The sequence below is a fragment of the Hypanus sabinus genome, chromosome 15, assembly GCF_030144855.1.
Source record: "Hypanus sabinus isolate sHypSab1 chromosome 15, sHypSab1.hap1, whole genome shotgun sequence".
Classification (NCBI taxonomy): domain Eukaryota; kingdom Metazoa; phylum Chordata; class Chondrichthyes; order Myliobatiformes; family Dasyatidae; genus Hypanus; species Hypanus sabinus.
The window spans coordinates 75,638,682-75,664,217 of NC_082720.1; the positions used below are offsets into that span (position 1 = coordinate 75,638,682).

At 40.8% G+C, this 25,536-nt stretch overlaps 1 protein-coding gene across 1 annotated transcript in view; it reads left to right on the plus strand.

Annotated features, from left to right (window-relative positions):
- Window positions 1-25,536, plus strand: part of LOC132405597 (teneurin-2-like) — a 1,448,984-nt gene that overhangs the window by 1,312,113 nt on the left and 111,335 nt on the right. Inside the window, exons 12-13 of the mRNA XM_059990528.1 lie at window positions 3,082-3,276; window positions 25,118-25,318. Of these exons, the coding sequence (XP_059846511.1) occupies window positions 3,082-3,276; window positions 25,118-25,318 (396 nt within the window). The remainder of the gene's footprint in view (window positions 1-3,081; window positions 3,277-25,117; window positions 25,319-25,536) is intronic.

A 25,536-nucleotide genomic window follows, 5' to 3' on the forward strand; every position in this document is an offset into this window, starting at 1 on the left:
TGTAATAAACCAAAAGTATTTGCTTGGCAACATTTTTGTTTAGTGAATGAGGTGACATGTATGAAGTCTTACTGCAGTTTAAGCTCAGTTACAGGTGTTTAAAATTATTATCCTCATCAATCACAGACAACCTCAAAAAAAGTCAAACAACTTCTCTGAAATCTTAATTAAACAGCTGTGAATTTAAATTTGTTGATCTCTCCAGGGTCACCTGTCTTGTTTTTAAACATACATCAGCATCCTTTAGTTTAGTTTTTAAGAGAATACGGTTTCCTTTTAACTAAATCAATTATAATTCACAGCGGATTAATTACATGTTGTTGAATTTGCTGCTTGCTTCAGCACAGCACTCCCGAAGGTTCATGAGGACATGATGGCACACACCTGGTAACAACCCTTCCTTCTGTTAGGGATGCCTCATTGATTTGTGCCTTTCTCGCAAGCCGTGTCGTAACAGTATTTTGTGTTACTTCTGATACAAGGTCAGAAAGGCACCATTTTGACACTATTCCTGTACTTAATCTGCTTGTGAAGGCAAACAATGTCTCTCCTACTCTCACAGAAGAGCAGTAAGACAGTAGATCAACAGGCACAAACATGAACAGTTAAGATCAACATGTTGAGTGTCAAATTTAATGCATAAATGTTGTACTTAGAAAATTTGGCTAGAAATTGTAGTAATAAAATCCATTTGACAATCAGAGTAAACTCACTGTTTATAATAACACGTATTCCTAAAATTGCAACTTGGTGCTACATGTGGTGATGTCATTTCCATGGAAAAATCATTTTGAGCATGCCAGTTTATCATAAAATATAAATATGGAGTGACACAGAGCCACTAAATGTACAGTCACAATGTAGAAAGTGAGTAAAATGTTCATGTCTCCAGCACATTTGAAATATACCATTTAAACAGAAGGAACTGATGTTTTTTCAGAGTAAGTGAACACTAAATCCATAATGAAGCATCATATTGTAATTATATCTTAGTGCACCTTTGAATTCTAAATGGTGTCACTCTGAGAGTGATCTTTTCCCCTCAGGTTTGTCTGGAATTAGCATTGAATCACTTGGAATTCTGACAACTGTCAGAAAAAAAGTGACTTTCATTCTCCTCGACTTTCCATCTGGACCATGTCTTAACCTTGGTCTCAGAGGTGAACTGGTTTGGTTTTGATTTGATTTTAACCACCTATCATCCACATGAACTGAGGGCACCAGCAACACTGAAGTGGTTTTAAACCATAGGCATTAGCAAAACAACTCGCCTAATTCCATCACCAGCAAGAGAAAAATCTGCAGATGCTGGAAATCCAAGCAACACACACAAAATGCTGGAGGAACTCAGTGGGCTAGGCAGCATCAATGGAAATGAGTACAGTACATGTTTCAGGCTGAGTCCCTTAAGCAGGACTGGAGAAAAAAAATTGAGAAGTCAGAGTTACAAGATTAGAAGGCCTACCTTCTAACTCTGACTTCCACAGCCCTGCTGAAGGGTCTCGGCCCGAAATGTCTACTGTACTCTTTTCTATAATTACATCATCACCAAGTCTGACAGAGTGAAACATGTCCTTTACATCAATAATTCATCATTCCTCCTCATATCTTCATTGAAACTGCAGTAGAATTATAACATACATCTGCACCCCAGAAGTAATGTTAGTATTCATTTCCAGAGTTCTAGAGTACAAGAGTGAACATGTGATCCTGAGTCTTTATAAGGCACTGGTGAGGCCTCACCTTGACTATTGTGAACAGTTCTGGGCTCCACATTTAAGAGAAGATGTGCTGGCATTGGAGAGGGCTCGGGAGATTCACAAGGATGCTTCCGGGAATTAAAGGGTTACCATACGAGGAACATATGATAGCTCTGGGTCTGTACTCACTGGAATTTAGAAGGATGAGAGGGGGATCTCATTGAAACTTTTGAATGTTGAAAGGCCTAGACGGAGTAGATGTGGAAAGGATGTTTCTCATGGTGGGAGAGTTTAGGACAAGAGGGAGAGATGGAGAGGTATCCATTTCAAACAGAGAAATTTCTTTAGCCAGAGGGTTGTGAATTTGTGGAATTTATTACCACAGGCAACTGTGGAGGCCAGGTGGCTGGGTGTATTTAAGGCAGAGCTTGATAGTTTCTTGATTGGACATGGCATCAAAGGATTTGGGAGAAGGCCGAGGAGTGGGGCTGAGGAGGGGAAAAAGGATCTGCCATAATATTAATGGCAGAGCAGACTCAATGGGCCAAATGGCCTAATTCTACTGCTTGTGGTCTTATGGTAACTAGAAGATATTAGTTGTTCCATGCAATCTTGATAAGCCAGAAGGGAATATCGGGCTTTGCTTGTCACAAGTTGCCCTTGAATATTCCTGCTTCCATTATCACCCTTCCCTGTCCCATTGACTTACCTTGATGAGGTGGGTCCAGAATCTACTTGCCCACCTTATCCACCCTGCCCCCAACACTCTTGACTTTCACCAACATCAAGCTGCCATCATCAATATCAGAGTTTCAAGTAGGAGTCATGCTGGGGGATTCATTTGGTTTCTGGGAATTAAAATCTTTTCAGTCTGATGCTCAGGCAGGTTGGCAAACTGTCAGCTACTTTCACAATAATTCCTCTAATAGCTAAAATCTACCTTATATTCTATCACATTTTCACCAGTCTTTACTAAATTACCATAAATCACAATGGTCCCAGTTACCCAATTAATGTTATTTATACTATTGTTAGTATAACATTGCAGGAGATCAAAATGTTTCAGAGTCTATGCATTGCGAAGTACACACAAGGAACAGAGTCCTAAAACAGAAGAGTACACTAAACACATCTGAAAATTCACTGAATTTGTATGCCATTTGTCAAAATTAAATCCATGAAAATGACTCCATCACAGTAGAGACACTTGGGTCTTCTCTACATCCTGTTAATTTTAATTACATATGTTTAGAATATAAACTCAGTGTAATTATTGCTTAATGATGCATTTTGCTACAGAAGTGTATGGACACCACAGATAAAAGCATTAATTTTTCTTTGTCTGTCTGCTTCTTTTCCCCCTCAATCTGTGCTTCTCCAGTTGCTTGTCCCGTGCTGTGCAGTGGGAATGGACAATACGCGAAGGGGAACTGCGTCTGCTACAGTGGCTGGAAGGGAGCTGAGTGTGATGTACCCGTCGGACAATGCTTTGATCCTGAATGTGGTGGCCACGGGACTTGTACAGCTGGAACTTGCATCTGCTCTTCCGGCTTTAAAGGCGAGAACTGTGAGGAAGGTAAATAAAATGCCGTCGATAATTGCAATTGTGAAGGTTATTCCAGGATACTGAACTTGCATAGGCACAGTTATGTCACCAATGCAGTTTCAAAAATGTTAGTCTACTTGAGATTTCAGGGGATGGTTGAAATAGGTAATACCTTAAGCTATTGCAGCAGTCACAATAGACCTCAACTTCAGAACTCTCAGACTTGTTTCCAAATCCTTTCTCTGTTCTGATTTGAAAATCAAAAAAAAAATCTGCAGATGCAAATCTGAAATAAAAACATTTATCTGAAATAAATGCTGCTCAGCAGCATTTATGGAAAGAGATTCTTTGCTTCTCTCTCTACAGAAATTGCTTGACCTGCTCAGTGTTTCCAGCAATATCTGTTTTTTTTTTGCTTAGAGCATTGACACTTCCAGCTTTTGAGGCTCAAAGGCCTGGATTCCCTTTCCAAACCTATCTATTCCCATATCAGTTAATTAATTTTACACACCAATTTACTTCATCTCCTCAATATTCTTGCTGTTATCAGTGATTAGTAGGCTACAGGGACCAAAACATCAGTCCATTCAGGACTTTACAACTTCTCCTTGCACATCCAGTAAGAGGAGGGTATAACCAATACTATAATCTCATCATCTTGAAGGGATAGCAGGAGATAAATCAGGAACTTCCTGTTGTCTGCCACCACATGCAAAAGTTATCGCGAGAGATTTCCGCAACCATCTCCTGTTAGTGGGTGGAGAGCTGCTTGCAGAATCACTGTGTGCAGTCAATCCACCTCAAAGCTCAATGGACATCACATTGGCAGCACAGAAACTCCAAAAGTACATTGAATAATATATTGACTCGGTCAATCCAAAGAAATTGAGCACCATCCTCCTCACATTTGAAAACCCTCAAGAATTTGCCTCCATTCAATGTTGGCTACGTGGTGACATGCAAGCTGTGATTTTACGTAATGAGCCTATAATAGACCCAATATCAAAGAAGATTCTGTCAATGCTCCAAACTTTTCACAGTGTTTCCCACCACAATCCTGCAGCTCACCCCAACAACTTCCAGCTCACCCTTTGACCATCTCTGGATAAGAGTGTTTGAAGACCAGTACTTCAAAGCTGGTATAAAACGCGTGCTCTGTAAGGTAACAGTGATTTCTGGGATACAGGTTTCCTCCAGCAGGCATCTGAAAGCCCCTCTCAGAGAAAGCTATCCTTGATGCAAAGGCTCAGCCTAAGAGAGCCTTAGACTTCCCAAAGGTAACACTCGTGTGCTTGTCAGGCCTTGTGTTTGATCCTTAACTAGCCTCATCACAACAGGAAAAATAATTTCCATTTAAGATTTTGCTATGTTGTCTTTTTCTGAATCCATAGGTATCACAATAAAGCTAAAATTGGAGAGAGCTTGCACTTTATTGGTCTGTAGCTAAAGTTGAAACTAACTACTAAGTTTAATGAAATGACGCACATGTATGTTCATGAATGAGGCCCAGACAGGCCATAGTGTCTCTTGAGATTCTTTGGGAATGGGCTCTTTGTTGTTGAGTGTATCACTCCCTCTTTCTCAAAGGTCCCAGACCTACTCTTTGTCGTGGGGGCCATGACCATTAAAACCTTTTTTTTCAATAACAAATAAAGCCATAAGAGATGGCATTGAAATAGTGGACAAAAGGCCTCCTTTTATGTGATATGAAATTATGAAATAAGGTGTCACTCATTTAAGATGGAGATGAGGAGGAATTGATTCTTAGCATTGTAAATAAATAGAACACACCAAGCCAGAGAGTGGGAGAAATTAAGTCATCAAGGCCATGATGGACAGAAGTGTTTAGTGTAGGAGTATTTAGTGTGGAGCGGAACAGGCTGGCCAGTGCTCAATACTGCCCACTGTATTTCTTATCCCCATGACTGGACTTAACTGTAATAACTGGGTACTGCAGCCATCCCCTGAGATGAAGTGTACTGAAACTCTCCTGACTTTCCAACAACCTGCTGCTGTAAAGGGTCTTTGAAACGCAGAGACTTAAAAACTGTTGAAATAGATTAATAGATATATTCATCTTAGGTGAAATGCATTTGTGTGAATCACACCCAAAAGCGTAGGTCCAGTTTCCCAGTGGATGCTATTTTATTTGAAAACGTCACATCTTGAAGTTATTCTGGGGAAAATTGACTTCCTTTTGTGTCATTGTCTCAAAAAAAATGTGCTTATCAATCCAACTTCCAGGCCTCAGCATTCATTTATCACACAGAATCAAAAACAGGTTTATTATCACTGATAAATATCATGAAATTTCTTGTTTTACAGTAGTAGTAGTAGTAGTAGTACAGTGCAATACATAAAAATACTATGTTACAAAAAGAAATATATAATAAATAAGTAATGCAAAAAGAGAACAAAATAGTGAGGTATGCATGGGTTGATGGACCGTTCAGAAATCTCATGGTGGAGGGGAAGGAGCTGTTCCTAAAACTTTGAGTGTGGATCTTAAAGTTCTTGTACCTCCTCCCTGATGGTAACAACACACTCTGATGCACCATAGCTAAAATATCAGTGCTACTACTGGTCTCCATCAGATATCCTATTGATGAAATCACAGTGAGGAATATTACCCTGTCACACTGTCATCTATCAGCTATTCTCTAAGGATGGGAATTTTTTTTGCATGACATAAAGTTGCAAAATGGTTTGGGATTTTTGCTTTAGTCATGTCAATCAATGCTCCTTGCAGTGTTTGCTGTTGCTATAATAGATTGGGAAAAATGTTTCTCGATCACCTTATTCACTGCTTGATACCAACATTGAGGCTAGTTTCTTTGAATAAAAAAATCATTAATTAACACTTATCCTTGCTAGTGTTACATCAAAATAATTAGAACCTCAAATTTTCATTGCACTAAAAGGTCAAGATTCATATCAAGAAGTAGGTTGGTGGATTGTTTAAAGCAACTAGTAATGAAGGTGACAAATAAAGTTACAAGTAGAACTCTTAGCAACTCCACAATGAAATTAGCAGAAGTTTTTCCACTATAATTAAGAGTATGAAGCAATATCCAATAGGTAAATGAGAATTTGATATGGCATATTTTCAGCTGTAATAACGAAAGAAAGCCTGCTCCCTTTGTCACTTGAAGCCTGCAGTTGTGTGCCTCTGAATTTCTTTAAAGTTGTTCATTTGGAGCTCAACCGGGTCTTCAGAATCAGAATCAGGATTAATATCACTGACATATCTTGTGAAATGTGTTGTTTTATGTCAGCAGTAGAGTGCAATGTATAAAAAATATTATAAATTATAATAGAGAAAAAAATATATATATATACTATCTATTCAAAGATTCAAAGTATGTATGCAGTATACAACCCTGAGATTCGTCTTCCAACAGACAGCCATGAAATAAAGAAAATTGTGGAACCCATTCAAAGAAAAACATCAAACCCCCAACATGCAAAACAAAAGAATAATTCATGCAAATGATGAAAAACAAGCAAAAAACACAAAATATAGAGCAGCAAACCACAGAGCAAACAACAAAACAGTCCAGAAATGTTCAACTTCAGCTCGGTTTAGTTCAATCTAGCGTTGTTTGTTGACTGTCCACCCCAGTCAAAATCGCACAAAATAGCAACAAAAAACAGTAGCAACCAGAAACACATCATAACATGAACATGACATCATCCAATCCAAAAACTGTGTTGATTAAACCTTGCCTATGACCCAAGACTCTGGCACCATCCTCCTGCAGCATCGAGTGAAAGAGACAGGGAGAGACCAGTCGACTTTGGCACCGTCCTCTGGGAACAGCAAGTGAAAATGAGGAGAGAGACCAGTCACACGGGCCCTGACCTCCAGCAGCAGGGAGTGGAAATGAGACACTGTTCAGTCACGGGCAGACAATGCTGAACACCCGCTCATCTTCCACTCTCATCCTCATTGATTTCAATCTTCCTGGACACTTTAATCAGCAGGATCGGCGAGTTGCTGTCTCATGTTTGGCTGTTTAGATATCTGCATTAACGAGCAGGTGTACAATACCTAATAAAATGACCACCAAGTGTAATTATTTTGGTTATCAGAAACATCAGAGCATTATTGTCCCATATCAGTACAAGCAAAATAATATAATTAACAACATTATATACTCATTAATTCTACATGTATATATATTTTAGTGCGGCATAAATTTTCCCCTTCAAAAGCAATAATGATTTGGTATTCATCAACTGGGGAAGAACTGATTGGGTTATTTTTTTTACATCGAGACCCTTTGCTATTGCACTGCTGTAGTGCACAATCCAGTCTGTGTCATCTTAGAAATAATGCAACTATTTCGTTCTCCATGCAAATCAAACTTAACATTATTGTGACTCACTCAGTACTTTTATTTACATTGCACTTGAAATCTTAGCATGATATTATACCCTGCTCTGTCACTCATCAAAACTGATCTGAAGAAAGCAACTCAAATGTGAAGTGCATCATTTCAGGTTAATTTAACTTTACCAGGAGCAGTGAGTGTCTTTATTATGTTTTGATTGCTAGAAATTACAAATGAAAATGGTAGTTAACACCTGCCAAGGTAAAAGCAATGAGAGTAGAAACCCTCCATTTTAATCAATAATTGATCTAAACCCTGTGGCTCAAATTATAATTGTCTTCCTGATGGCGTACTTTAGGATACCTAAAAGAGAATGTCTTTGAATTTTTAACATGGGGTGTATTTCCAGATTTAAGATGATTTTAAACTGAAAGACCATCCAAGGAAATGATTATGTTGAGTCATCTCATTTTTAAACACCCAGTGCATATATATATATCGGCCAGGTGGGATTCACGGTGGAAACGTGCATCAAAGAGCACAGGAGATGTATCCATTTGGGTTATCCAGAGAAATCGACGGTAGCAGAGCACTGCATTTGCAAAGGCCATAAGATTGGCTTTGATGGAACAAAACTGCTGTACCATGGCAATGGCTTTTGGGACCACCTGGTGAAGGAAGCAGTTGAAATTAAACTAGAGGAAAAGAATTTTAACAAAGACAAAGGTTGTGCTCTGAGGAAGAGTTGGAATTTGATTGTAAACAAGGTGGGAGAGCGGTAGCCTGATTGGATGAGGACTACAGGGGTACAAATACCACTGGACTAGATTTACCCAGGCATCAGCCCTGAAGAAGCTGGCAGAGTTTGTCATCAAAACTTTGGTTATAATCAATACCAATTATTGATTGTGTAGAGGAGGAGAGTTTAAAAGTAGTGAGGGGACAGTCAGCACATTTTGTGTGCCGCAGTTCCTGAGGAGACATTCGATTGCATACTGAGTTTAAAAGAAGAAAGCAGGAACAGCCAGCGCATTTTGCACATCTCAGTTGCTGAGGGGACACTTGATTACACATAATTGGGCACTTTGCAGGATTCAATAAAAAGAAGTTAAATTTAAGTGGAGTGGCCATTTTGTGAGTGGGTCAGTGTCAGAGTAGGGGATTGAGGCTTTGGCTTCTGCGAAGAGAGGTATAGGTCATAGGTAGATTGTTTTTGTGATTTATCTTTTCTTATTGCACATTTAGAGCAGTGGGTACACCAGGCACGATAATGGAATGTTCTTCTTAAGGGACGTGGGAAAACAGGGATCCCTCCAGTGTCTCTGATGACTACCCCTGCAAGAAGTGCATCCAGCTGCTGCTTCTAACACACCACGTTAAGGAGTTGGAGCTGGAACTGGGTAAATTCCAGATCATTCGGGAGGCTGAGGTTTCATAGACAGGAACTAAAGGGAGTCAGTTTCACCCAAGGATTAGGGCGAAGGTAACTGGGTGACTGTCAGGAGGGGGAAAGGGGTTAGGCAGCCAGTGGAGAGTACCCCTGTTGTCATTCTCCTCAACAACAGGCATATACTGCCTTGGATACTGTTGGGGATGGTGGCATAACAGAGTGATCAGGTTTCTGGCATCAACTCTGGTTCTGTGGTTCAAAAGGAGAGGAAGGAGAAGAGGCGAGCTGTCAGGATAGAGAACCCATTGTTTAAGGGAACCGTCTGTAGATGAGAATGGCATTCCCAGATGATATGTTGCCTCCCAGGTGCCAGGGTCTAGGACATCTCAGATAGGGTCCAGAGCATATCTTAAGTGGGAGTGTGTTCACATCAATACCAACATGGGTAGAAGGGGTTACGAGGTCCTGCAAAGTGAGTTCAGGGAGTTAAGTGCTAAGTTAAAAGACAGGATCCGCAGGGTTGTGATGCCAGTATTGCTACCCATGCCACATGCTAGTGAGGCCAGAAATAGGAAGATCATACAGTTTTAACATGTGATGTGGAGATTGTACAGGAGGGTGGAGTTCAGATTTTTGGATCATTGGTCTCTGCCAGGGAAAGCAGGACATGAACAGAAGGGGACAGTTTGCACCTGGATTGGACTAATACCTTAGCAAGAAAGTTTGATGGTGCTGCACAGGGGGGTGGGGGGAGTGGCGCGATGTTGTTGGTGGTTGGTTTAAACTAGAGTTGCAGGGTGATAGAAACCAGAGTGCCAGAACAAATAGTGGAGTTATTGTGGTGAAAGTTATTATTAAGCCTACACTCAAAGTCTGGAATCAAAAGGTTGGGCATTGTTGGATTAATGTTCTGAGCTGCATGTATCTCAATGTATCTGAGCATTGTAGGAAAGGTGGATGAGCTTAGGGCATGGATCAGCACGTGGAATTCTGACAATGTAGCCATTAGTGAGACTTGGTTGTAGGAAGGGTAGGACTGACAGTTCAGTGTTCTGGGGTTTTGTTGTTTTAGACACACTCGAAGGGGAGTGGTTAATGGGGGAGTGGTGGTATTACTCGTCAGGGAAAATGTCACAGCAGTGCTCAGACAGGACAGACTGGAGGGTTCATTGAGTGAGGCTTTGTGGGTAGAACTGTGGAACAAGAAAGGTGTGACCACGTAAATATGATTATGTTATAGGCCACTCAGAAGTCTGCAAGATTTAGAGGAGCTAGTTTGTACAGAGATTGCAGACTGTTGCAAAAACCACAAGTTTCTGGGAGTAGATGATTTTAAATTTTCACATATTTACTGGTGCTCCCATATCATAAAAGGGCTGGATGGTACTTCAGATGTGTCCAGGAAAGTTTTCATAATCAGTACACAGAAGTCCAAACAAGAGAGAGTGTGATACTAGATCTCCTAATAGGGAATGAGACAGGGCAGGTGACAGAAGTTTGTGTAGGGGAACTCTTTGCTTCTAGTGATCATAATGCTATTAGATTTAAGTTAATTATGGAAAAGGATAGGTCTGGCCTTCACGTAGAGGTTCTAAATTGGAGCAGGGCCATTTTTGATGCTAACAGAAAGGATCTAGCAAATGTGAATTGGGACAGTCTGTTTTCTGGCAAAGATGTACTTGTTAAGTGGGAGGTCTTCAAAAGTGAAATTTTGAGAGTGCAGATTCTGTATGTTCCTGTCAGAATAAAAGGCAAGGAATACAGATTTATGGAATTTTGGTTTTCAAGAGATATTGAGGTACTGGTTAAGAAAATAAAATAAAGTGCATAGCAGGTATAGGCAGGGAGAAACAAGTGAGGTAATTGAGGAGTATAAGAAATGCAAGAGAACGCTTAAGAAAGAAATCAGGATGGCTGAAAAACATGTGTGGTTGCTCTAACATACAAGGAGAAGGAGAATCCTAAGAGTTTCTGCAGATATACTAAGAACAAAAGGATAGCAAGGGACAAAATTGGTCATCTGGAAGATCAGAGTGGTCATCTATGCCTGGAACCAAAAGAGAGGTGAGAGATCTTAAATACATTTGTTGCATCTGTATTTACTCAGGAGATGGACATAGAATCTATAGAAATGAGGCAAAGTAGTAGCACAGTCATGGACCCTAAACAGATTTCAGAGGAGGAAGTGTTTGCTGTCTTGAGGCAAATTAAGCTGGATAAATTCCCAGGGCTTGACAAGGTGTTCCCTCAGACCCTGTGGGAGGTTAGTGCCAAAATTGCAAGGGCCCTGGCAGAGATATTTAAAGCATCCTTGGCCATAGGTAAGGTGCTGGACGATTGGAGGATAGCTTATGTTATTCCATTGTTTAAGGAAGGCTCTAGAAATACACCAGGAAATTATGGGCCAGTGAGCCTAACATCAATAGTGGGAAAGTTATTGGAAAATATTCTAAGTATTCTATATACTGTAAGCATGTGGATAGACAGGGACTGATTAAAGATAGTCAACATGGCTTTGTCTGTGGCAGGTCATGTCTAACCAATCTTATAGAATTTTTTGAGGAATTTATTAGGAAGTTTGATGAAGGCAAGGCAATGAATATTGTCTATATGGACTTTACCAAGGCTTTTGACAAGGTCCCACATGGGAGGTTGGTCTGGAAGGTTCAGTTGCTTGGCATTCCAGATGAGATAGTAAATTGGATTAGGCATTGGCTTCATGGGAGAAGCCAAAGTGTGGTAAGATATGGTGGTCTCTTTGGCTGAAAGCCTGTGACTAATGGTATGCTGCAGGGATCAGTGCTGGATCTGTTGTTGCTTATTGCCTATATCAATGATCTGGATGATAATGTGATTAACTAGATTAGCAAATTTGTGAATGACACCAAGATTGGGGGTGTAGGGTACAATGAGGAAGACTATCAAAGGTTGCAGTGGGATCTGGACCAGCTGGAAAAATGGCAGTTTGAATTTAATGCAGACAAATGTGAGATGTCGCACTTTGGCATGACCAACCAATCTCAGTCTAATACAGTGAGTGCTAGGGCACTGAGGAGTGTGGTAGAACAGAGGGATCTGGGAACACAGGTCTGTAATTCATTGAAAATGGTGTCACAGGTAGAGAGGGTCATAAAGAAAGCTTTTGGCACATTGGCCTTCATAAATCAGGTATTGAGTACAGGAGTTGGGATGTTATGTTGAAGTTGTATAAGACGTTGATGAAGTCTAATTTGGAGTACCTGTGTACAGTTTTGGTCACCTACCTACAGGAAAGATGTACATAAGTTTGAATGAGTGCAGAAGAATTTGTAATGATGTAGCCAGGACTTGAGGGCCTGAGTTATAGCTTAGGATTTTAATTCCCTAGTATGTAGTAAGTAATGGGAGATTTGGCAGAGTTGTACAAATTTGTTGAGGAGTATAGATAGGGTAAGTACAAGCAAGCTTTTTCCACTGAGTTTGGGTGAGACTATAACGAGGACATGGTTAAGGTGAAATGTTTTAGAGGGACATCAGGGAGAATTTTTTTCACTCAGAGGGTTGTGAGAGTGTGGAACGAGCTGCCATCACAAATGGTGGATGCAGTTTGATTTCAACGTTTAAGGGAAATTTGGATAGGTGCATGGATGGACGGGGTATGGAGGGCTACAGGCTGAATGTAGGTTGATGGGCCTAGGCAGATTAATGGTTTGGCATGGATCAGATGGGTCAAAGGACCTGTTTCTGAGCTGTCGTGTCCTATGACTCCATTCTATAATTAGACTGTCATAGCACAACAAACATGGTCACAAATATAAGTGATCAATCAATAGCTGGGATATTTATGCACTCAGGGACTTGATAGCATTAATTTTGGATGTCTGGGATCTCTGGCCCCAGTAGCTTTTAAAACATTTGTGTGAATTACTTTGTCCCAGCAAAGGCACCTGAAAAACATCACATGCAGATAATTAGTGGCAAAGCAAATCAAATGGTAGAAAGTCTTGTGGATTATTAAGAATGACAAGGAGTATGTCAGAAAGAAGAACTCGAATGCATTCATCAACCTTCAGTGTCTGCAATGGACGACTTATTCCTCTGTAACTCATTGGTATGTTCTTTTAGTACGTAGGGATTGTACCTGTGTTTGGAAATCCTTTGTAGATTTTAAGTCTTTTAAAACAGAAATCTTTTCTCAGTGTTCAGAACCACTTGGCTCAATTTAAATGTGTGTCATTTAAAATAAAATAACTGTATTTAAACTACTTCCTTACTGGAAGTATCTCCTTCTTGGAGCGATGGGGTCTCACAACTCAAATAGTGGGTATTGGTAGCTAGACCTCGCTCCAGGGTCTAGACGGGGATATAAACTAGTCCTTGAACAGCAGTTCGATACACTATAACCTTCCTACAGTAAAGTACATTACACAACCATGAGATTAATCTCTGAACTAGTAGCCACAAAACAAAGAAACCCAAAAGCAAACCCATATATATGAAAAAAAGACTGTCCAATACCCAATGTGCAGAAAATAAAGAACTACATCATGTCCATAAGAACATAAAATAATAAACTAACCCATAAAAAGAAGACTGCTGAACATCCAATGTGTAATGAGAAAAACATCAACTGCAAGCAAATAGTGGCTCTGAACTGAAGTCCACAAGAGAGTCCAACAGTTCAGCACAGAGCTGTGTAAACGTCTTGGAGCAGTGATCTTCATTAGCCCGTACCTTGTCTTGGGCCTTGACAACCTGACCTTTCAATCTCACCTGGTGCCTAAATCTCCAACCGAACTACAAGTTCTGCCACTTGTATCTATAGGTAACTATATTGGATAGGGCTTAAAATATCCTTTTGATTTTAGAGTTCTGCAGTGAACCCAATAATGACAGGAGATGAGAAAGACATGTAAGTAGGAGAGCAATTTTGATGAGTTATATTTCCAGCAGTGAACAAATTTTTTAAAAAAATAACTGGCAAGATATTCTACCACTGCTGTTCTTGAAGCAGAATCTACATAGAAGCTTTTCTCGGTGTCAGTCGCATCATTTAATCGAGGCAGACACCACACAAAATACTCTCAACTGCCCTCCAATCATGAAGGCATTGTAAAAGCCTGCTCCATGTGTACAAGGAACTGCTTTCCAAATATTTGAATGCAATAATTTTCCAAGAGAATTACAAATCATTTTTACCATTTGGGTGCTGCATGAATTTGCTGGTACTTTCCAGCATTACACTCTCCATGACATTGATTAATACAAAAGTAACTGATTCAGCTAAACCAGAATTGAAAAGGATAGTGTAAAACTAGTATAAAGCTGAAAGCTGTGCCTAGTCTCTGGAGGATTCTGCACAAACCTTTTTTTGAAATAAGAGATGAGGTAGTTTGACAGGCTAAATGATAAGAGTGGACTGCTACGACAATATCAGAAATTATATTAAGGAATGGAAATAATTTTATTGATCTGTATTTCTAAATAAAGAATAGATGTGGGTAATTTGTATGCAATTACAAGCTTTGGATTTACAAAGAAATAGAATTGGAGGTAGTTAATTACCTTAAAGAAACTTTCTGGGTCACAAGCATGCCTTGAGCATGGTGTTTATTATATTTAAAACACACAATGACATTGGATTTGATAATAGCATTTTGCAACTGCATATTGCAAAAACCAAGTTGGAGTATTAATGAGCCAAATATTCCCTCAACACAGTGAAAATATCTTATAATTTTTTTTCTAGAAATAACAAGCTCTGCCAACCATGCATTTGAGTTACCAACACGCATACTATGATTCAATGATGAGACCTTGTTTGGGGTTAGGTTTTGTAAGGTTAATCATATTCATCATTGTTTTGCTATATCTCTCCTTTTTCACCACTTATCAAGTCCTTTATCCCACTACAATTCTCTGCACATATCTGTACATATTGATTATCCATGTAATCTCAGATATACCGAAATAGTTGGTGCAGATGGAGGAATGGTTTATTGACCCTATAAGTTCTCAGGCATTGTCCAGCTGTCAGGAACATGTCAGCAAGAGCAGAAGCTTGAGAAGTGATAGGAAGGAAACAATTCTTTGAAGAAATAAGTTTGCATTTATGCTGTTCCATTCAGCCAAGTTGTGTGTTCATTAGGTTTATTTATTCTAAACTTTGCCTCAGGAGAAACATTCTGCAGATTAGAGTCAAGTTCATTGGCCCGCCAGGTGCACACCATCCATCATATACCTAGCTATGTTCATCCTATTTACCAGCACGGAGTCCACAGCCATGCATGCTTTGTGATTCACGTGCTTGTCTAGGCATTTTTTAAATGTGTGAGTATCGGAATTGATTTATTAACATTGATGTATGTTGTGAAATGTGTTGTTTTATGGCACTAGTATAGTGCAAGACATAAAATAACTGTTAAGTTACAAAAAGAAGTAAGAGAACGAAAGCAGAATAACAAGGTAGTGTTCATGGGTTCATAGGCTGTTCAGAAATAGGGTGGCAGAGGAGTAGAAGCTATTCTTAAAACGTTGAGTGTGACTTCTGTACTTCTTCCCCAATGGAAGTAACATAAAAAGGTTATGTCTCAAATAGTGTAAGTTTCTAATGATGGATGCCTCCTTCTTCAAGATATCCTCATCGGCAAGGAGGGTTTTGCCTGTAGTGTAACTGAGTCTACCCCGCTCTGCAGACTTTTGTGATCCTAAGAGTAACACATTATATTCCGTTTGGGTACCCTCCGCCCTGATGGCATGAATATTGATTTCTTCTTCTGGTACAAGTAATTCACCACCTCTCCTCTGTTACCCACTCTGATCTTTTACTTCTTCTCAACTGCCTGTTACTGCTCTCTGGGTCCTCTCTCCTTCCCATTCTCCTCTTCTAAAGGATTCTTTCTTATCCAGCCCTGACCTTTCCCGTACGCTTGGCTTCACCTAACATTTTCCAGCTAGCTTCTTTCTCCTGCCCCCACCTTTTTCTTCTGGCATCTTCCCTCTTCAATCTCAGCCCTGAAGAAGGGCCTTGGCCCAAAATGTCAACTGTTTATCCTTTTCCATTGATTGTTGCTGCAACTAGCTGATCTGTCTCACTCCTGCACATCTCCTTGTCACCATCTGAAATTCTGCCAACAATAGTGATGTTATCAGCAAATTTAGAGATGATTTCAATCTGTGCCTGCCCACACAGTCTTAAGTGTAGAGAGAATGGAGAAGTGGCCTAAACACACATCCTTCAGTTGTGCTTGTGTTGACTGTCAGTGGGGAGGAGATGTTATTACTGATCACATTTACTCTGGCCATCCAATAATGAAGTCAGGGATCCAGCTGCAGAGGGTGGCACAGAGACTTAGCTTTGAAGCTCTTTGATTATTATGGCATTGAACACCAAGTAGTAAGTTGATAAATAGCAGCCTGACATATGTTTTGTTGCTGTCCAGGTGCACCAAATCCGAATGAAGAGCTAGTTAGGTTGTGTCCAATGTGGACCTGTTGTGGCAGTATGCAAATTGTAGACGTCCAGGTTCTTGCTCGGGCAGGAGTTAGCTCTAGCCACGGCCAAACTGTCAAAGCATTTCAGCACACTAGATATGAGTGTTACTGGGCAATAGTCATCAAGGCAGCTCACCCTGTTCTTCTTTGGCACCTATTCTAGCATTACATTCCAGATTCCAAACACACTCTTAATGAAAAAATCTTCCTCAGATTCATCTGAAACTTATGCCCTTTAACTTTAGGTTGCTCCTCTATGGGGAAATAATTTCCTACTGCCTACTCCTGTAATTTTGAATACCTCGATATCCCATATCGGCCTCCTCCACTTCTTGTGATAGGGAAGAAACCTAAAGAAGTTGTGAGCTCAGTCGTCAAGTTCAGCATGACGGAGGTGGGCTGAAAGAGTCTATTACTGTACTGTACAATCCAATCCTTCACTGAAAATAAAGAAAAAGTGCTGATGTTCTTTTTTTCAAGAACAACAAAGTTAAATGAGAACTGAAGTGGCAAATTAATAATTTCTGAGTTTAATTTGTAGACCTTAAAAAAAGGGTCCATTTGGATGTCTGTATGGATCCTGGAGCCAGGCCAAAGGAAGCAATGCTTTTCATTCTTTTACAAGCTTCAACAAACCGCAGAGATTTTGGGGTAAAGTAGGAGCTTCATGGCTATTTAGGAATGATCTGACAGAGATGTGAATCACCAACAATGAATCTCGTGATCGAAATAACTTATCTCCTCGTTTAACCACTCGAATGTTAAATGGCTTCCATGTCATGATATCAGTCTCCTTTCTTACTTCATCTTTATTTCAGGATGTAGCACTACCCAAGATTTTCTCCTTTCAAATATCCATTCAGACCTTTCACTGTCACTCACCTCACTTTCGGTCCATATTCACTCCTGTGTCATTAATCATTTGGCCCAATTGTTGCTCCTAACCCATTAGATCAGATGGGGTCCATAAAGCAAGACCTGCACAATCCTCCTAATATTGTCAGTTACTTCCCTGCCACCTGTCCCTTTTCTCGGGGATTTCCATCAGAATGACGTTCTTGGTGTGTTTAAAAATAATCGGTTTAGAACGAAAAAAGATACTTATCCACTTCTCTGAATCATTTTTTATTTTCTCTCCTACCTAATTAATATTAGACATTCAAACCTTTGTCTCCTGTATGTGAGAAATTACTGTTGACCTTTACTGAACTTTACTAAAACAAATCACTAATTGGCATCAAAATTTAACTGGATGGGTTTTATTAGTAATTTAATTAAGTAGGATGCATTTATCTCCAAATTTAATGTGATTTCATTCCCTCTTTACTTCCTCCATCTTCCCCTAACTCCAAAACGAAATCTAAGGCCAATTATTTATTTTATTTTATATATTTATTTGGAAATACAGCACAGAACAGGCCCTTCCATCCCAATGAGCCTCACTGCCTAGCAACCCACCTATTTAACATATTTAACACTAGCCTAAACACAGGACAATATACAATGACCAATTAACCTACAAACCAATTTGTCTTTGGACTGCTGGAGGAAACAAATGCATCCAAAGGAAGCCCATGTGGCCACGGGGATAACAAACAAACCCTCACAGGCAGTGCCAGGATTGAACTCTGAGCTCCCACGCCCCAAGCATTAATAGCATTACGCTAACTGCTAAGCTACTCTAGTGCCCAGATCCCCAGCCAAATCTACACCAATCCAACCAACACAGCAGTTACAGCCCTAGTGTGAAAATACATTCCAAAGTACTTGGTGACTCACTTGAAATGTGAAATATAAGTTTTACTTTAGTGGAGCTTTCGAAAACTATCCCATATTTTATTTTCCATGGGAACTTTTTCTTATTATCAGTAGCCAACAATCAACTTGCTGGGTGCTATAATTAGCATAAAATTCATCTAGGCCTGCCAAATACATAATATGGGTGCAGGAACTGACAGGACACAACATGTAGATAACTTCACTCACCACCACTCTGAACATAACCTATAGACTAATTTTCAAGCATTCTGCAAGTGTTCTCAGTATTATTTATTTACTTAATATTGTTATTCTTTGTTTTTGTATTTGCAGTTTGTCTTTTTTTGCACTTCAGTTACTTGTGTGTAGTTTTTTTCTTGATCCTATTGACTTTCTTTGTTCTGCTGTGAATGCCCGCAAAAAAATGAATCTTGGGGTAGTATATGGTGAAATATATGTACTTTAATAATAAATTTAATTTGGTCTTTGACGTGTTCTGCCTGCTAAAATTCCTTCCACCATCTGCTAGCCACAAGTCCGGAGGATTATGGAATATTCTCCAATTACCTGCAGGTACAATAACACTTGAGTGTTAACAGCACACAGCACAAGGATAAGGCTTGTTGGGACCCCATCTTTCACCCTCAAAGTTCACTCCCAGCATAGCTGATACTCTATAACTGCAGTGTGTGCCACAAATTAGACAGCAAGGTTTTTATTTTGATAGCAAGTTCTCAACCCATGGCCCTGCCACCTAAGACGTTGGACTGTTGTACATTTGGTGCAATTGAGCAGTTGGTTCATACTGACAATAGACAATAGGTGCAGAAGTAGACCTAGTAGAAGTACTGAGCAGTTCGAAGGGCATATTTCTGTACTGTATCTCTATCCCTCTAAAAGCACAACAATATTTGGATAACAGTTCCACCATCTGTTCATTCCCCAACCCATACACCATCCTGACTTGTAAGTATTTACTTTTACTAGAATAGACTGGAAATTCCTGCCTAACAGTGTTGTGGGAACACCTTCATGTGCTAACTGCTAGGGATCAAGGCCTTTCCAATGTCATCCACTTTCCAAGTATGAACATAAAGAGAGATCATCACTTCCTAACTCCGCTGGAAAGTGTCGCTCAATTTCAAATGGATGTTGATAGAATATCATTAGAAGGGCAAATGCGGATGAAAGATCTAAAAAAAATTCTCAGGCAATAATTTCCCTCTAATCAAGATATAACAAGTTGTAATTAGCTTCTAATTGACCTCATGATTTGCTAATTATGACAAACAGGCTTGTATATGTACCATTTAATAGTCTTAAAGTTGACATGCATGATTACCATTACTTCAAAGGAAGAATAATATTTTCTTGGCTTGATGTTGTAATGCTTGTGTTTTGTTTTATAAATATGCATGGCATTTGTCTTTCAGTGAATAATGGCAGGGCAGGTGAGACAGTGGGAACATGAAGACTGGTTACACAGTCCATGATATGACTCAACCCCGTTCTGTCATTCATTAACATCCTGGAAGATCTGTGAATTAACCTTATTTGCCTGCCTTTGCATTTGGTCGGCTAGCACAAAGTAATTGAGGATGCAGAAATTCTGTTATTCAAAGTAGCTATCATTAATATTACAGCATAAGAAGCGATTCATGGCTTTCTTCATAGCACTTTTCCTTCTTTTAATACACAACATAAGTGATATTTTCTCTTCAGCACTGAGAGCTGTTTTCCACACCATGCTATAATGCATATGGAAATTCAGTTAGTACTAATATTTTCTTCTCCATCAGAAAGTAATATAAAAGAGGTGCACAGTGACATTTTAATCAGAATCAGGTTTAATCTCACTCATGATATTTTTTAACTTTCCAGCAGCAGTACAATGCAATGTGTGATAAATGTGGGAAAAATCAGCCTTACAGTGAGAATATATATGTACTGTACATTGTTAAGTTAAAATAAGTAGAGCAAAAACAGAAATAAAAATAAGTTGTAAGGTCATGTTCATGAGTTCAATGTCCATTTAGAAATCAGATGGCAGAGGAGAAGAAGCAGTTTCTAAATCACTGAGTGTGTACCTTCAGGCTTCTGTACCTCCTTCCTGATGATAGCAATGAGAAGGGGACATGTCTTGGGTGGTGGGGGTCCTTAATGATGGATGTCGTCTTCCTAAGACACCGCTCCTTGAAGATTGTGGTGAACTATGTGCCTGTCTGGACACGCCCCCTGCTGAATGCTCCTGTGGCTCCTCCCACAGGCCCCTGTATAAAGGCGATCTGAGGCCTGACGCTCGGCCTCAGTCTCCAGGACATAATATGATGGACACTCACTCCTGGTTCCTTCTTCCAGTCAATAAAATTGATGCACCATCAATAACTCACACTGAGACGTAAGGCGAGATATCTGCTTTTATTGACTGGAAGCTGCACTACCGACACCACTTGCAGCCTCTCCACTCTCAAGGTCCCTCCCCCACCGCTGTTCGCCAACCTGACCCCTGACTGTAAGCCTGTGGCAACTAAAAGCAGGCGGTACAGCGCGGGGGACCGGGCCTTCATTCAGTCAGAGGTGCAGCGGCTGCTCAGGGAGGGGATCATTGAGCCAAGCACAAGCCCTTGGAGGGCCCAGGTGGTTGTTGTTCGGACTGGGCAGAAAAATAGGATGGTGGTGGACTATAGTCAAACCATCAATAGGTTCACGCAGCTTGACGCGTACCCCCTACCCCGCATCGCGGATATGGTCAACCAGATTGCTCAGTACAAGGTGTACTCGACAATAGATCTGAAATCCGCTTATCACCAGCTCCCCATCTGCCCAGAGGACTGCCCCTACACCGCCTTCGAGGCGGGAGGCAGGCTCTATCACTTCGTGCGCGTCCCTTTCGGTGTCACGAATGGTGTCTCTGTCTTCCAGAGGGAAATGGACCGGATGGTGGACCAGTACCAACTGCAGGCCACATTTCCCTATCTGGATAACATCACCATCTGTGGTCACGACAGGCCAGATCACGACGCCAACCTCCAACGATTTCTTCAAGTGGCCGCAGCTCTGAACCTTACTTATAACAGGGACAAGTGTGTGTTTGGAACCACCCGCCTTGCTATACTTGGGTATGTCGTGGAAAACGGGGTTATTGGCCCTGATCCCGAACGTATGCGCCCCCTGTTAGAACTCCCTCTTCCCACCACTCTCAAGGCCCTCAGACGGTGCCTGGGTTTTTTTTCCTGTTACACCCAATGGGTCCCCCATTAGGCAGACAGGCACATAGTTCACCACATTCACCCCCCCTTTGTTTGAAAGAGTCCCCATGTGGCGAAGTTTCTTACAAGTCAAGTCTATCAGGTGGTCGAATCTGTCGCTGCGATCTACGTAGCACCAGCACATAGTTCACCACATTCACCCCCACTTTTGCCATCCGGGGGTCACCCGATTTTACCATTTTGTGAAAGCTCGGAACCTGCCGTACTCCCTGGAGGACATCAGGACGATGACCAGGGACTGCCAAATTTGCGCTGTGTGCAAACCGCACTTCTACCGTCCTGACACGGCACAACTTGTCAAGGCCACCCGCCCTTTTGAACGACTGAGTGTTGACTTTAAGGGCCCCCTTCCCTCCACTGACCGCAATGTCTATTTTCTCAGTGTTATCGACGAGTACTCACGGTTCCCCTTTGCCATCCCCTGCCCCGACACCACTGCCACGTCCGTCATAAAAGCCCTGCGCCAGCTCTTCACTCTGTTCGGGTATCCTTGCTATATCCACAGCGATAGAGGGTCCTCCTTTATGAGTGAGGAGCTGCGCCAGTACTTGCTAGCTAGGGGCATTGCTACCAGTCGGACCACGAGTTATAATCCCCGGGGTAATGGCCAGATGGAGCGGGAGAATGCCACAGTGTGGAAGGCCACACTTTTAGCCCTTAAGTCAAAAGGGTTGCCGGTCTCTCGATGGCAGGAGGTCCTCCCTGCACTCTATCCGCTCTCTGTTATGTACATCCACCAATGCCACCCCTCACGAACGCCTATTCTCTTTTCCCAGGAAGTCTGTCACTGGGACCACCCTACCAGTTTGGCTGACGTCCCCGGGGCCAGTGCTGCTCCGGAAACATGTGAGGAGCAATAAATACTCCCCGCTGGTAGAGAGGGTTCACCTTCTACATGCGAACCCCCAGTATGCTTATGTGGTCTTACCTGATGGGCGGGAGGACACGGTCTCCATCCGCGACCTGGCACCCGCAGGTGCAGCAGACCACTACCCTGAAGGCTCTCCGGTAACTATGAACCCTGCACCAGAGGTGACACCGTGCTCACCAGGCCCTACACAGACTCCTCACGACACTTGTATACCGGGCGTTTCGTACGCATTTATACCAGGTGCCTCGCACATGCGTGAGCGATCACCGGCGCCTAGTGGGCAGGAACAAGCGCAACCTCCGTCCCCTGTGCAATCACCAATGTCGTCGGCATCCATGCGATCACAGCCGGTGCTACGTAGATCGCAGCGACAGATTCGACCACCTGATAGACTTGACTTGTAAGAAACTTCGCCACATGGGGACTCTTTCAAACAAAGGGGGGGTGAATGTGGTGAACTATGTGCCTGTCTGGACACGCCCCCTGCTGAATGCTCCTGTGGCTCCTCCCACAGACCCCTGTATAAAGGCGATCTGAGGCCTGACGCTCGGCCTCAGTCTCCAGGACATAGTATGATGGACACTCACTCCTGGTTCCTTCTTCCAGTCAATAAAAGCCGATATCTCGCCTTACGTCTCAGTGTGAGTTATTGATGGTGCATCAAAGATGTCTTGGGTACACTAGTGGCTAGTACCCATGATGGAGCTGACTGATTTTACAACTTTCTGCAACTTACTTCAACGTGTGAATTTGTGCCCTCCCCCATACCAGAGGATGATGCAGCCAGTCAGAATGCTGTCCACAGTACATAACTGTTGAAGATGAGATGTCAATAGTAATAACTATTTGCTGACAGGATATTGGGAATATTCACTGAGAACAAACATTGCTGCAGCCAAGCACCCTTCCTGGTGCTTTATTTTGACATATGTGAATTATTTTGCCTCGAATCTGAATGTTAGCTTCAAGAGGCTTTAACCTGTCTTACTACTTACCTCTGTGGTTGCTTTCTGCAACATATTGAAGGCACCAAGAACTGTTGTTGGGTTGGCTAAGTGTTGCCATCTCGAAGAACAAATTTAAATAGGACACCATCCAATCATAGCATCAAACAACATAGATAAAGACCCCTGCCCCCTTCCTTTCCAGTCCCAATGAAGGGTCTCGGCCCGAAACATCAGCTTTATTCCTCTCCATAGATGCTACCTGACTGTTCTGGGTGTGTTAGATAAAGACCATTTGGTGCATTGTGTTAATGTCAACCATTCAGCACCAATCCCATTTACCTGCACTTGTCCATTGCCTTCTATACCTTGGAGGTGGCAGGTCAAATTATACTTGATCCAATCCATTGCTTGCACTTCGTCCCTCTGAAATTTGTGGGATTTGTTACATAGGGGGCTCTACTATATGGCCCTTTTTTGAGGTAGTGCAGGCTGGGAGAGGCAATTAGGCCTTAGGTAGAGTCAAAATGAATTTTCCTTATGATAAATATCTGTGATATTCAGATATATCCAAAATCTGATCAAACACACCATAATTAATTTAAGAATTGACTAAGTACACCTTAGTTTTAAAATTCAATAAATTGATGTAAACTCATTAGAAAGAAATATATAAAGTAATTAAAATAAAAATAATCTTCAAGAAAATCTTAATCTTACTGGTATTTTAATGAAGATTGCCAAACAGAGAAATGACGATGCAAAATTATCAACAGTATCAGTTTTTGGGATTTGTTTCTGAAAACAATGATCTGGTTACAAAATTAAAGTTTGTGTTCATTTTTAATCAATTAATGTTCAATTGAATCCTCAAAATTAAGGATAGTTTTGATTAGTTAAACTTATTATACTAAAGCTGTGGTGTGATGTTTGTCTGGTTTTCACATGTAAGTTTTAGAAAACAACGTATTTGCAAATTATTATCAAATTTGAGTTCTATAAAAGCCCCAATGTTAAGATCAGTTCTTTTCCCCAAGCCATTATCTACTCTTTGCCACTCTCACACAATTTTACAGAATCTATCATGCATGCTTTTTATCATTATCAGATTTAATTTCTTCCACCAACTTCTTCATTGAGCCTCACAATCATAAATGGTGGCTCATCCAAAGATACACCAATCATTGTTCACCTATCTTATCCAGATGATTGTCTCACTGTTGCTCAAAATATCAGATTTAATATCTCATCATTTAAAAATCCTCCAATAACCTCATTTTTAATTTCCTTTGATCTTATGATCTTTGATATTTGTGCTTTTTGTTCCACCACTATTGTCAAAACAATAGCCATAATCTTTTAACTTCCCCTCTGAACTCCTCTACATTACCATTTCTTATATAATCTTTGGAAAAGCCAATAGCAATAATATTTTTGGTCTTCAACTGTCAAATATTGTTTATTTCTGCTCTGTCAAGCGTTTGGAACATTTGCAGTGTTGAAGGTTTGATAACAAACAAACTAACAAGCTAACAAACTATTCTAGAAAAGGGAGATGATACCAGATATTTTCCAGATGCAATAAATAATTGAAGACAAACTCAAGTTGTTGAATTAAAGATATCTGATGAGATTAAGTTGTTTGTTTACAGCCAACAGATCAGTTAATTACTAGTATTAGAATAATACATTTCCTCAACTATTGCCTCTTTTGTGAATTCGAACATATAAATTATTGTGTAAGCACTTAAGGATACAAATTCTGGACATTTTTAGACCTCATAACATTTTACATAGATCTCATAATTTTTGTCTCTATTCATGTCTTTCAGTGGATTGTTTGGATCCAACATGCTCAAACCATGGAGTATGTGCACATGGGGATTGTCACTGCAGCCCAGGATGGGGTGGAATAAACTGTCAAATTCCTCGCGCCCAATGTCCAGATCAATGTACAGGCCATGGTACCTACGTTCCAGAAACGGGCCTTTGCAGCTGCGACCCAAGCTGGATAGGACCAGACTGTTCAGTTGGTAAGGAACAGACCTTAATTCTGCCATTATGTGTTACCAATAAATGAAAGCTACAGCCACAAGGGTTTTCTTTGACTATGAAACTACCTGGCGGAATTTTGCCCAATTAAAGTACTTAGCTGATCTATTCCTCATACTCAATCAAAATCAGGTTTATTATCATTGACATATGTTGTGAAATTTGTTGTTTTTGGCAGTAGTGCAGAGCAAGACCGAAC